The following is a 13,585-nucleotide window of genomic DNA, read 5'->3' on the forward strand; positions in this document are numbered from 1 at the left end:
CCAAGAGTTTGGTGAGAGGAGCCAGCAAGTCGAGCATCTTGTCTTGACAGGACCGCCAAGATCTGTCCAGGCCTTTTTTAGGGTCCTTTGCGTACTTTTTCAAGTACGTGACCATCATGGGTCAACCTCCGGGGTGTCGGCTAGATGGTCCGCCAAGTCCGGTCTCGGGCACTCGGAGCGCAACCGTGCCCGAACTGAGGCCTCAAAAGGTTGGCGAATATGAGACTCTATATACGCCGCCACTGCAGGTGAAGGCGTCCACGAGGAAGAGTTCGGGTGGACAATGTCCGCCGGCTCGAAATTAAGGACTGAAGGACGCTCAGGGGCGTCTACAAAATGTTCCTTACAGACCCTCTTCCAAGGAGGCGGTGAAGCATGATCTGAAGACGCGGAAGAGTGGGCATTATCCGACTCCGACTCTTGAGGAGCTGAAGAAGCGGAAGGAGTTGCCGCTAAACTCTTCGCCAGGCGTTGAAAGTCCGCCTTATGAGGATTAACCGGCGACTTAGCCGATTTCTTGGCAGCAGGTAGCCAACCCTGTTGTTGGGCGTAAAGATTCAGGTGACGCTTCAAGGGGTTAATAGCACGCACCAGTGCCTTGTTAACTGATTGTTGGACCCCCTTATCCAACTGCTCCACCAAATTCTGTTCTAAGGAGTCCTCCTCCTCGACATCATAGTAGTAGTCGTCATCAGCGTCATAATATTCAGCCATTCTACCAGGTAGAAAAGTAAATGCCCACAAGACGACTAAAAATCCAAAGTGTCAAAACACCAGTCAAGGGGGAGTATGTAGACCCCAAAGCAGGCTTTGAATGAAGCAGGACCGGGTCCGGACTTCAAGAAAAGTATTCAAGCGTGGAGGGAGCCAAAGCCTGCACAGCACCAACACTCTAGGCAGAGCCTATGCCACAATGTTGCAACCGAAGTCCTCAAGAAACCTCGGTGTCTGACGGGGTTAAAGTCTGGAGACAGGTCGTGGGCAGAACGCCAAGGACGTCGTCACTCAACCAGTTCTGAGGAGAAACCCTGAGACCGGAAATAGGACAGTGCGCATGCGCGACTGTCACCTGTCACCAAACACCGTCTCGAGAGCGCTCGCGCTCCCCTAAGGAAAACGGAAACCCCTGCTCCCACTCCACAAGAGTACACGAGCGCGAGATAGCGCACGGAACAAACGGAGGTGGCCACACGCTCCAAACAGAAGGAAAAGCTGAACAACAGCTGAGAAAAACCACGTAAGTAACACGGAGACAAAGCCCCAAACACGTGAACCTCAAATGCGCAAAGCACAACAGGTAAGAAAAAGCAACAAAGTCAACAGAGTAACAATATGCTTAGAAGAGAAAAATATGCACTTAACTGGCTGCGGAGCAGCAAAGAAAGAGGAAGACAGACTAATGTTGGGACCTTTTATACACTACTCTCTATGGTTACTCCCTGGTGTTCATGGGAAATGTAGTTTTTTGGTTGTTTTTATTGGCTGCTGAGCATTTCATTAAAGAAATGAGAAAGCATAATCGGAGCCTCCTGTCCTGACATAGAATTCCATTACAAGGCCAATAGCTCTAACTCAAAAAAAAAATGCAAGACCTATTGCATTACAACTGCTTGTTATATAGTGCGAACTAGACCACTGGTTCGAAGGTACTGGATAGATTCACATAAGCACCAGTTGCATTACACAGGGTCATTTTAATTTTACAGACACAGGGAGTTGGGTCATTTTAATTTTACAGACACAGGGAGTTGAGCCGACAACGAAATTTTGCTACCTAGGTTCCAAAGTCGGCAGCGCCTCATCCTCTCTTTTAGCTAACAGTGCCACTTCGAGTGCCCCTCCAGCTTTCGACGGCAGGAGGCATGAAAAACAACGGTATCCAGAAAAATGCTCCCAGCACCTCACAATGGAAACCACTTTCAAGTACTAGGTATAGCCAGATCCTTGGAGGAATCACATGATGATTAGGGAACCCAGTGCAAGGAATACCGGAGCTTGAAACAAAAAGAGGACTATGATAGCGAAGGGAGCCTTTAAGGGGCTGAAATCTTATCGGCCATTTCGAAAGGGAACCGCTTGCGTTTGTAATAGCGGAACTAAGACACACAAATGTGATTTCAGGGCGCAAATTAACATGTATATTATTATGGTATTTTAAAAATGAGAGCTGGCTATTCATTGTTGGGAAACTGTGATTGCTAAGAAATACTAATAATTATTTAGAGGAAAGCAACTTCATTAAAATCAGATACTCGTAAAAAAGTAGTTTCTTCGAAATAATGTTGTTTGAGAACAAAAACAACGGAACAACTGGCGGACCTTGCATTAACGCACATTTTTCTCCTGAAAGATTCACCATTTCATGATGGGCACGTTCTGTCTGCGCAGGCGACCAATAGCCTTGACTTCCTCTATTTGAAGTGTCATAAGAGCGGTTCATGTGACTGTCAGTGCTGCCGCTTCCTGTTGTTGCTTTCACGTTCCCGAGGTAGCGTAGCTGTAACAACCGGACTAGTGGGTCTCCTACAGTTGGCAAATACAACACAATGGGAGCTTTAGCTCCTTTCCTTCTGTTGCTGCTTATCTCGCTGCTGCCCGAGGAGAATGAGGCCCAGGGCTGGAGCCACCCGGAGCTCTGTGGGTAAGGGTAACATTCGATTTATGTGCGCAGATGATTGACAACACATCCATGCCGTTCACAATTATTAATCTCCATCCCATTGCATTCCCATACCAGCTAGGTATTACTCCCACTCGCCTTCCAAAGTTATTCACTTTTTCCAAATTCATGTAGCCCCAGCATTCACACACCCCACTCGTACCTTAGTTATTTACTTCCTCTTTTTTTATAGGCGTCCGCAAACATAGATAGATCTGGTTAACACTACAGGCCAACATGCAAACTAGGGCCGGATGATGATGTCACATGTGGGCAGTAATGTAATCAATCATTTATTTGTGGTTAGGTTTTTGTTATTGATCCACAACAGCGGGTTTAAATGGTTTCCATGTTGCCCCCATTAGGAGGCTACGGAATCTATCTATATATCTATCTGGAAATGTGTAAAGCGCTCTACTCACACGTAGGGTCTCAAGGCGCTGGGAGGGGGAGGGGGGGGGGCGCTACTGCTTGAAGAGCCATGTTGGTGCAGAGGGCAAGCGAAGTATTATCTAATTATTCTTTCATTATTAATTCAGTGGACAAAGACGCATATCCCTATCTGCCCTATGGAGAAAAAAACTGAAAAGATTTGTGCTAAATAAACATCCTTAGGACACTGATCAAAATGTTTCTACCGTCAACAGAATTGGTGATGAATGAGTAAATGCCGTGGGTTCTCTCCACAAAAACCAACTCCAACCATTTCTTTGTTCCTTTTCTTTGGAAAGAATGGCCACTCCTAATGCAGTCTAGAGAGCACTAAGTCCTACACGCTTTCCTAGTTCTAGTCCCTAGCAAAAATCCCTAAGGCAGTTCCATGCCAAAGGTTGACCCGTGGCCTTCTAACTACTACAGAGAACTTTGGGTTTGCTTCTCTAGTGACCAATCTATAGTTTCAGAAGAGGACCATTGTGGTGACTGGCCCTTGGCTAGTCCCTCAAAGAGTAGGTAACCTTAGTTCTAAATGCCCAACAGGTGTTTCTTTAGAAATGTTACAGTATCTTTAATTGCATCGGAATACATATTTAAATCCGCTGCTGAATGATTTGATTTAAACATTTATATAGCGCACAACTGCCCGAAGGTGTCTAGGCACTCATACCTGCTGGAAAGTAAAAAGGTTACCACACAAACTAGGGACTAACAGGTTAATTTATAAAAAGGCAAGTTTTTAGAGCTTTTCTGAAAGCCAAAATCGTAGATCAATTCTTTATCTCACCGGGGAGAAAGTTTCAGGTTTTAACAGTCCCTAGCACAAAGCTTCTCTCCCCCCAGCAAGCTCTCTTGACTCTAGGGGTTTGTAGGAGTTTGCAGTGAGCCAACCTCAAATTTCTAGTTTGGATATACCATTTCAGTTGCTTTTTCAAAAAGTCAGGACCCCAACCATGCAGAGCCTTGAAGGCTAAACATTCGGATTTGAATATGATTCTTTTATCCACCATGAGCCAATGCAGGGTCTTTAAATTGTGCGAGACCGACTGGAATGTCGGTATATCCAGCAGCAACCTGGCCGCTGCATTTTGAAGTTGTTGCAGCTTTTGAAGGTGCTGCTTTTGGATCCCTACAAACAACACATTTCCATAGTCTAATTTGGACAATGCCAGTGCTGCCACCCAGATTTTTACTGACTCCGATGGAATGAAGGGTTGGATGTTTCTAATCATCTTCAGAATTAAATAGATTGACGAAGTGAGGGAACTAATCAGATTTTTAAAACTCAGTTTATCTTCCAAGATAACGCCTACATTTTCAGCCTTATTTACCGGAGTTGGAGTGTCTCCCAGGCTGGTCGGCCACCATCTAGGTGTCTAGAAAGAAGTGTCTTAGCCAAATAAGAGGACCTCAGTCTTTCTACCGTTCAGTTTCAAAGAATTCAGACTCATCCACTGCTGTATCCGAGTCATACAAAGATTGAAACGATCTGCTGTCTCTTCGGTATTGCTGGAAACGGACACCACAAGTTGGGTGTCATCAGCGTACGAAATCACTGAGAAACCGCATTGCCTGATGATTTTGGCCAAGGGGGAGTGAACGGCTTTCCCATTCCCACGTTTCCACACTATAGTATTGAAGTACTATGTCCAGCATGAGAAATTATGACCTCCTTATTGTGGTGAAAACTGTTCTTTAAAGTAAACATTGGAGCTTTTATAGTTCATGGTCTTTATCTTCGGTGCCATTTAAAACCATTTTGTTCACAAATAGCATGGACTCATTTGTCTTGCAGACATCTCATTTCCAATGTTGAATATTAATCATATTTGTATGCTGGTAATGAAATGACCAAAAGTCAGGATGGACTCTAGCTCTGTTAACTGACTGTGAATAAGCAATTTTCATAACTGTGTAATGCTAAAATTAAAAGCGCATAACTATTGGACCCAAGCAAAATTATTAGCTAGAACAGATGTGCAGTTGCTGGATGAGTTTATGGCCTTAAGTTTCATCTAATATTTCTTTGAGAATTAAGTCCCTTCGATTGAGTAATGAACTATTCCACTAGGATTCATTTGGAGTCACAAGACAGAATAGTCAGCTTTCCTGCATGTAGGTCATCTGTAATGATTGCTCTTGCCAAAAATGTAATTATTTATTTAAAAGGTTTTATATAGCGCTTGGTTGACCCAGGGGTATCAGAGCGCTTTACAGGAGTAGGAGGAGGTACAATATCTGATACATTTGGTCAAAAACATTGCAATAAGAGCCTAAATAAGGAAGGCAGATAAATATGAATGCTATTTACAAAGGACAAATAGTAATAAGCTCACGTGAGTAGCGAGTAGTTAAGTTTGGATGGGTGCGCGGAGGTGGGCAGGTGAAGATAAAGTAGGGGATAAGGAGAGTGGGAGATAAGGGGGGTGGGAGATTAGAGGGAGGCCGTTGGTAGGTTAGATGTTATAGGTAAAAGTGGGGGCAAGGAGGGGTTGCTAGGGGAGGGAGAAAGGAGTAGCATGAGGGAGGGGAGTTAGGGGGGAAAGTGAGAGAGTTGGATGGCAAGGGGAGTCTGGATGTGGCAGGGTTGGATACGGTGTCCGAGGAGGGTATTATTGACCCCAGAATTTGTTGAGTAGAAACAATTTGAGGTCTTTTTTGAAGTTGATGTAGGAGGGGTTGCAGCCTAATTCTTTAGGCAGGGAGTTCCAAATGGAAGGAGCGTTACCCGAGAAGGAGCAAGCTTGTGTGCATTTCTTTTTTTAGTAGAGGGGGGATGAGAATGAGGGCGTTAGTGCTCCTTGTTGGGCGAGTGCAGCCCGCTTTGTGAAGCTTGTTTGAGAGGTAACATGGGGTGTTTTGGTGAAGGGCTTTGTGTGTGATACATGCAATCTTATAGGTGGATCTGCCTTCAATGGGAAGCCATTTGAGGGTTTTAAGTGCAGGGGAGATGTGGTCGAAACGTTTATAGGCAGAGATGAGTCTAGCAGCTAGGTTGAGTACAGCTTTGAGTGGTGCAAGATGGACTTTGGGAGTTCCAGCGAGGATAGCGTTACCATAGTCTATTCTCGACAGGACCAGTGATTGGACAACAGTTTTGAAGTCCTCTAATGGTATGAAGGTTTTGATTTTTTTGAGTTGACAGAGAGTAAATAGTGCTCCTTTGGCTGTGGTTTTTATGTGGGCGGTAAGGGCAAGATTGTTATCAATGGTGATTCCTAGAGATTTAACTGAATTGGAGGTGGTGAGAGAGCAGTTTAGAGCATTAAGGTCAGATATCCTGTTTTGTATGGGGATTGGGTTGTTTTTAGGGGAGAAGAGAAGGATTTCTGTTTTTTTTAGGGTTGTTTGAGATGGTTTTGGTAGAACCATGATTGGATCTTAATTAGGATGTCATTGAGGTGTAGCACATCGGAGTGGGATTTGATCTTATAGTAAAGTTGAGTATCATCAGCATAGAGGTGGTACTTGATTCCAGCTTGTTTGAGAATGAGGGTGAGGGGTTCCATGAATAGGTTGAAGAGAGCGGGAGAGAGAATGGATCCCTGTGGGACACAGTGGGAGATAGGAGTGGGTTAGAGATGCAGTCCTCGATTTTTTTTGATTTGGTGGTGTTACGGGATCAGCTACAGGAGAGGTGGGATGGAGCGAGTCTGACACATTGAATAGAGTTTTTAAAGATGGCTTTATTTTAAGATAGGCTTTTCGCCGTCTACTATTCTGTCTTAACCGAGCAAACTCGTCGGGCTCCGTCCTGACTCCTTTGGGGAAGGTGAAAGTTCCAGGGTGCTTCTACCACGCAGTGGTCGAGAGGTCTCCAGACCGGAAGTTAACTGTGGTCGTCGGGGCCCAAGGTCCTCCACTCCAGGCGTGCGTGGAAGGAAAGGAGATAACACGGAGTCAATTTGACGACCCTCGTAGAAAGGTATGGACCAGGGAGTGAGGGACACCAAGTGAAGGAGTGTATTTTAAACGTAAGTTCCTGTGCCTTTAGTGCTCGTGAGGGAAAAGGGTAAAGGAGGCTACACGCTATATACTTCACTCGTTTACTGAACTATTAAGAGTCACCCAGCCCGCTACTTTGCCCCGTACCTTTGCAAGCCACACTCCTCCTATGGGAGCGTGGCGGGGCGAGTCACCGGGTCGTTGGCCTCCTGGCTTGTAGGCCACAGCTGGGCTCGTCAGTGGTTCTTCTCCGCTGTTCTCCGGTTCCGCTCTTGGTCTCCAGCCTCGTCCGTCTTCTCCTCCTCGGGAAACGCTGTCCGCCGTTTTCCAGGTCCCACCTTCTTTTGAGTCCGTGACGTTGCAGGTGGGTGGAGTCACGTCTCCCTCGACGATAGAGTTAAAGAAGCCGTGTTCCTTTTCACATTCGGCTCCCCATGTCTCTTCTGAGTCTGCGCGAGTCCATTCGTCCGGCCAGGGAGAGTTCGGCTGTTTGTCGGAAATAGAAAGGGGAACAGCTGACCACCAGTCTTTAACACTATCTAGACTGAGTTCTCCATTGTGGGTGTCTGGGTATAGTCCCGCCCCGTCACAGGTTGGTTCTGTGTTGAAGAAAGGAGGTGAACCAGTTGAGGACATGGACATTGAGGCCAAAACGGTCTTTAAGAGTGTTAAGTAGTGCAGTGTGGTTAACTATATCGAAGGCGGCGGAGAAGTCGAGGAGAATGAGAAAGCAGGCTTCACCATTGTCAAGTAAGTGATGAATATCGTCTACTATGTTGAGTATGGCCAATTCTGTGCTGCATCCTTTTCTGAAGCCGCATTACAGCGAGTCAAAGAGGTCGAAGGTGTTTCTGTGGTGATCCAATTGAAGCAGGGCACAATGTTCAAGGGCTTTGGAGAGAAGGGGGAGGTTAGAGATAGGTCGGAGGTTATTGGGGTCATTGGGATCTGCGTTGGGGTTTTTGGGGATGGGTGTGATTTGACCTATATGGAGGGAGGCGGGAACATACCCTGAGGTCAGGGATGAGTTTATAATGGCGGTCCAGAGTGGGGCGATGATATGCTTAAGGTCTTGGACAAGTTTAGATGGCATGGGGTCTTTGGCGTGAGAGGATGATTTAACCTTAGAGATGATATTATAGACTTTGTGTTCCGTGACTGGGTGAAAATTATGCCAGGTGGCGTTGTTTTTTAGTTGCTGGGGGGTGAATGAGTTGGGTTTCGGTGGGAGGGAGACGGATGAGAGATGGGAAGAGACCTGGGGATGATTAGATGGGGATGGAGATTCAGGAGAAATGTCATAAGAAAGTAGTTGGTTGGTAGGGAGGGGATTTAAGAGGAAGGATTGATTGATTTTATGAGGGAAGAAAGTTGCAATTTCTTCACATTTCTCATTTGTGGCCATGAGCTTTTGGGAGGCAGAGGTTGTTTTGATTTTTGACAATGCTGAATAGTTCTCTAGGTCTATTTTAGGCCCTATCAAGCTTCGTTTGGAAGAAGGAGGCCTTTTCATTGAGGATGTGTTTTTTGTAGTTGGACCTAGCGGATTGGAGGAGGGCTAGGTGGGAGGGGGCTGGGTATTGCCTCCAGGTCCTTTCGGACTGTCTAAGAGAGAGTCTTTCGTTGTGGAGATCAAAGTTGAACCAGGATTTGGAAGGAATGTTTCTTTGGGCTTTCATTTTGGGAGGGGCCACTTGGTCTAGAACCTCGGTAACCGACTTGTTGTAATGTTCGGTGAGGGCGTCTCAATTTTGAAAGGGGGCGAGCAGGAATTGGGCGTTTAGTTTCTTTTCAAGTTCGCCGCGGGGGACAAGATGAAGATTTCTGGTCAATTTCTTATGTTTGATGCTTTTGGAGTGGGGGTGGGGTTGTGGGGGGCGTGGTGGTGATCGAGAAGAGGATGAAATGATGATCTGACCAATCGATGGGGACAATGTTGGAGAGGGAGGCAAAATCGGTATTTGTTATGATGGCGTCAAGAGTAGCCCCTTTAGTGTGAGTTGGAGAGTGACAAATTTGCTTAAGGTCACTAATCTCTAGAAGGTTCATAAGGAGGTCAATAGCAGGGTCTTTGATATTATTCCTGTGGAGGTTAAAATATCCAAGGAAGAGATTTTTAGAGTTTGAAAGAGTGCACTGGGTGAGTAGGTCGGAAAGTTCCTCTGCGAAAGGAAGAGATTCGCCAGGAGGATGATAGATATTGTCTAGGCGAATGGGAGGCGTGCCCTGGATTTTGAGTTCTTCACCGAGGTATTCAAAGATGGTAGGGTCGGAGTTCTTGATGAGCGAAAGTTGAAGTTCACTTTTGAAGATGATAGCTAGACCACCTCCAATTCTCTCCGGTCTATGTGTCCTGAGTATGGAGTAACCGGGTGGGATGAGTAGGTCAAGGATAGGTGGAGAGTGGGCCTTGAGCCAAGTTTCCGTTAGGAAGGCAATGTCCATGTCTTCGCTGAGAATGGATTCAGCTATTTCCGTCGCATGCTGGGCAGCTGAGCGGCAGTTGACCAGCATGCATGTGAGGGGTTTTGGGTTGTTTATGGGTGGGGGGCACGTATGGATAGTGTTGAGTTGGGGGTCTAGGGGAGTTGGGGGAAGAAGGGGTCCTGCGCATCCCCAGTATCACAGGGATGGTAGAGTGGGGGGTGGGAGGGTCAGTTTGATATTTGGAGAGGTAGGGGTTACAAAGGTCGAGGAGGTGTGAGGGTGAGATGGTTAGAGGCACGGGGGGTCGGTGGGAACAGTTGCAAAAAGAGAAGGTTCTCCATTGTCGAAGACTGAGGTGCTTTGTGTACCTACATTTGGGTAATCCGCCCGGTTTATGAGGATTTCAGAGGAGAGAGCGTTCAAATCTTTCCTTAGTTGGGAGAGTTTAGACAATAGGGTCAGAAGATAGCTTTCGATGTTAGATAGGGTCTTTGTGAGATTAGCGTTTGAATTTTCCAGGAATAGCGGTCTGTGCAGTGTGGGTTGGGAGGTCGGGGGGGGGGGGTGAATGGGATGCGTTCCCAGGTTGTTGGACAAGGGGGAGTCCTCGTCATCTGGAAGGGAGTGCAAAGAATTATGAGGTGGCGCGAGATCTTGTGGGGAGTGAGAAGAAATACCATCCTGGTTAATATCATGTCTAGTGGGGGGGATGCAGTTTGGCGAAGGTGAAATTTGTACAGGGGGTTGAATAATAGGAGAGTCGGGAGGAGAGTGCTGGAAGGCGTGAGTGAGGGAGGTTGTGTGTCTAGAGGTGGGAGGGGGGTCATTGGAGAGAGAAAGGGTTTGGGAAATTGGGCATGCTTTTGAGGTGTCAGGCTGAGGGAGGGTTGCTAGTGAGGGGGGAGATTAGAGGGTTGGATTAGAGAGTCATCACACGTAGTATTAATGCCAGTAAGGGGAGGGACTGGGGGCAAGGAAGGGGAGGGTGAGGGTGCGTCAGTTGTTTGGGAGGTTGTAGTGTTTGGAGGTGGGGTGGATAGTAGGTAAGATAATGTGCTGAAGTGTTGCTCAAACATGGTGAGGTGATTTTCTGAGGCCTGGATTAGAATGTTACCAGATTTGAAGATGGAGATGTCTATTTTGCCGGGGAAAGTGTGGGAGGAGAGGTGGACAAGTTAAAACCATACAGGATTTTACATGATTTAGTGATGGGTAAGTGTTGGAGAATTTTGTTTTTCCATTTGGAGGGGCGTTTGGAGTAAAAAATGTAGATTGTTTTTATTATGGAGGAGAGACTATGGTAGGTATCAACAAATAGGGTTAAATGGTGGCCAATAAGTAGTTTGTATTTGAAGTTTCTTTTAGCGTTTTTGGAGAGATTGAGAGGAAAGAGGATGGACCAAGAATTCGGCCATGTCTAGTGATGGGTGAGTCCTGTGGATTGATACTGAATTCTGCTGTAGTGAGGGGGTGTGTGAGGGGTGGCATGGTGGTTGCATTAAGGAGGCTAGGGGTGTAGGTAAAAGAGGGAGGGTAAAAGACTTAGTCTGAGGCGTTGGGTGGTGTGGGAGTCAGAATAGGGGCAGGGTTAAAGTGAATTAGTCGGGTAGGAATCAGAGGGGGGATGGGGGGTCGCGTTAGGGGAAAGGAGTGAGAGGATAGGGTTGGAAGGAGGAGAAGCCATAAGTAGAAGTCATGTGTTAAGTGGGTAAGTCAGCCATTACACATTTTGGATAACCTGTGCAAGTGTAGTAATAGGTAGGAGTAGGGGACGGAAGAGGGATCCGAGCAAAATAAGGGGGGGGGGGGGAAGTGTTCGATTCAGAGAGGGACAGAAAGAGAGATTGAGGATATAGTGAAAAACTGGTTGAGATGGTGGCCACACATCGTGAGCAATAGGAGTAAAACTACAAAGGGCATGAAGCGCTCAAGCCAACATTAGGTAGTCTGTAGCAACTGTATGGTAGAGGTTAGGCAGTGATCAGAGGAAATGACGGTATATAATTGGCAAGATATTAGCATAAGCAGGTGGACTTGGTGGTAAGCACGTATCAGCGTTCCTGTTAAGCCCACAGGTCAGGAGTATTAGTGGGAATGACGCTGTTTTCAGGTTTGGATTAAAAGACACAAGTCCATTTTAGAGAGCTTCCAGTGAGAGGTGGCTATCAGGAAGTTTTGGTGGAGGATTCCCGAGGTGGGAGCAGGAGTCCGGTCACTCAGTGGGTGCTATGGTGTCCTTGAGACTCAGGCACACACACACATTTAGGGTGGGGGTTCAGGGCCACATCAGCTTGTCAAGCGGGGCAGAGGGTCTGGTCCGACACCTGAAAGTTCTGTCTCATGTGATGGGCAGTGATCCGCCATTCCGGGTGAGCCTGGCAGGGGGCGCATCATCGCGAGCAAACCAAAGTCAGGCGTGCAGTCTAACGGCGTGACATTTGTCAATACTATCCACCGCCATCTTGGTTCATCTCGCCTTCTCAGGAAGCAGGCCCTTCCACAAAATGATTCAGAAAAGGGGGTGGTGATGAACAGAGTGTCTGAATTAAGCAGACCACTCTTACCCAGTCCAAAGATCAGGGCTTGACACAAAGTGGCCATACAGCATACCGGGGCCAAACTGGACCGGAGGAATCAGCAGACACTTAGGAGGTAAAGACCGCAGGAGGCGATTTCCGTTTCGAGGTCCGGCCGAAAACCAGCAGCATCATTGGGGGTCGAGGGAAGGAGTCGGCTGCGCCCCTCGAGCCAGAAACAGCGGATCAAAGGAAGCAGTAAAAAGGGGGGAAGAGTACTGCCCCACAACAGGAGCTGCGACCGCCAGTCAATCCCACCCGATATGCTGTGGGGGAGCAGTTCCATTGACGACCCGGCAGGCTGGGCAGGGCGAGACAGCAGTGAATCCAGGAGGGCACACCCGGGGACCTGAGCTTCAGTAGCAGCTTGCAGTGAGAACCCGGGTGAGACCGCAGCCTCGAGATTTAGGCCGGAATACACTGCAGGTCCATCCGGCAGGAGGTCACCTCTGATTCTGTGTGAGAACGTAGGGGAGATGACCTCAAGATGCTCCAGCCCAGTGTGAGGAACCAGACACCCGGACCCTCTGGCTGGCCGCTGTACAACCCAGGGGCGCTTCCTCTGCCTCAGACGACCGGGGCGGCACCACCAAAAATATTTTGCATCTCTTTGAATTCTGGTTGTGATTGCCCAATACTGTGGTTTGGCTTACTGACTTAAAGCGATCAGTGAGGAAATGTGTAAAGTAAACTGCTTCCTGCACATCCGGGCTGCAAATTTCACCCTTTGCCTACAAGTGAGTGTAGAATGTGTAAAGACTATTATTTACGACATAAAGCAGAATGTGTTTTAGATGATCTTTCTTCTTCTATGTGATGGAATACAAAATGTTGCAAGTTGGTGTAATTTATTTGATTAGTAAGGATGTTTGTGACGGATGTATCGTTTTACCTCCCCAGCGCATATATGATACAAGAATGTATGACGGAATCCCGAATGCGTTTAGCACGAACGCCTTCATCACACCGTCAATAGAATAAACAAGTCGTTAGTACACATACGTTCAGCACGCAAGTCGTTAGAAGGCCTTGTCTTAGAGGGGTGCTGGACTTTGGAAAAGGATGATTTACTATTCTAGCTCCAGTCTGCGCAACATTAGGGAAGGTGTAGGACTTTAAATCCAACACCATTCCACCAATGTGCCCCCTCTAAAGCAAGACGTTGTAACGATTTTTGTGCTAAATGAATGCTTGCTAACGACGCGTTCATTCTATTGCTGGCATTATGAAAGCACAACGTGATTCCGGCTTCGTCCTAAAAGACGTTTCCCATGATACAACCAGAAGCATGTGAGCAGTAAGATTATTGGATCAATTTATGTTTATACCAGTATAGAGAGAGCCCATTCCAATTTAGTGTACAACTCAATTCAATTTTATTAAAGCACTTTCGTCCTGCGACCCTTTATGTCAAGAGAGTTTCCCTTATGATTTTAGAAATGTCATTTTGAAAACATTATCACATTTTGAAAATATCTAAACTGAAAAAAATAACAAGTTGAACAAGGTACAGGAGAACACCAGCAAATGGAATATTTAAAAC

The 13,585-nt window shown here is 46.7% G+C and overlaps 1 protein-coding gene across 1 annotated transcript in view; it reads left to right on the forward strand.

Annotated features, from left to right (window-relative positions):
- Window positions 1-2,403: 2,403 nt before the first annotated feature.
- The window catches only part of IGF2R (insulin like growth factor 2 receptor), a 1,757,136-nt gene continuing 1,745,954 nt past the window's right edge, over window positions 2,404-13,585 (forward strand). The window contains exon 1 of the mRNA XM_086927157.1: window positions 2,404-2,641. Within this exon, the coding sequence (XP_086783283.1) occupies window positions 2,547-2,641 (95 nt within the window). The 5' untranslated portion in view covers window positions 2,404-2,546. The remainder of the gene's footprint in view (window positions 2,642-13,585) is intronic.

This window comes from Lissotriton vulgaris, chromosome 6 (assembly GCF_964263255.1).
Source record: "Lissotriton vulgaris chromosome 6, aLisVul1.2, whole genome shotgun sequence".
Taxonomy (NCBI): Eukaryota; Metazoa; Chordata; class Amphibia; order Caudata; family Salamandridae; genus Lissotriton; species Lissotriton vulgaris.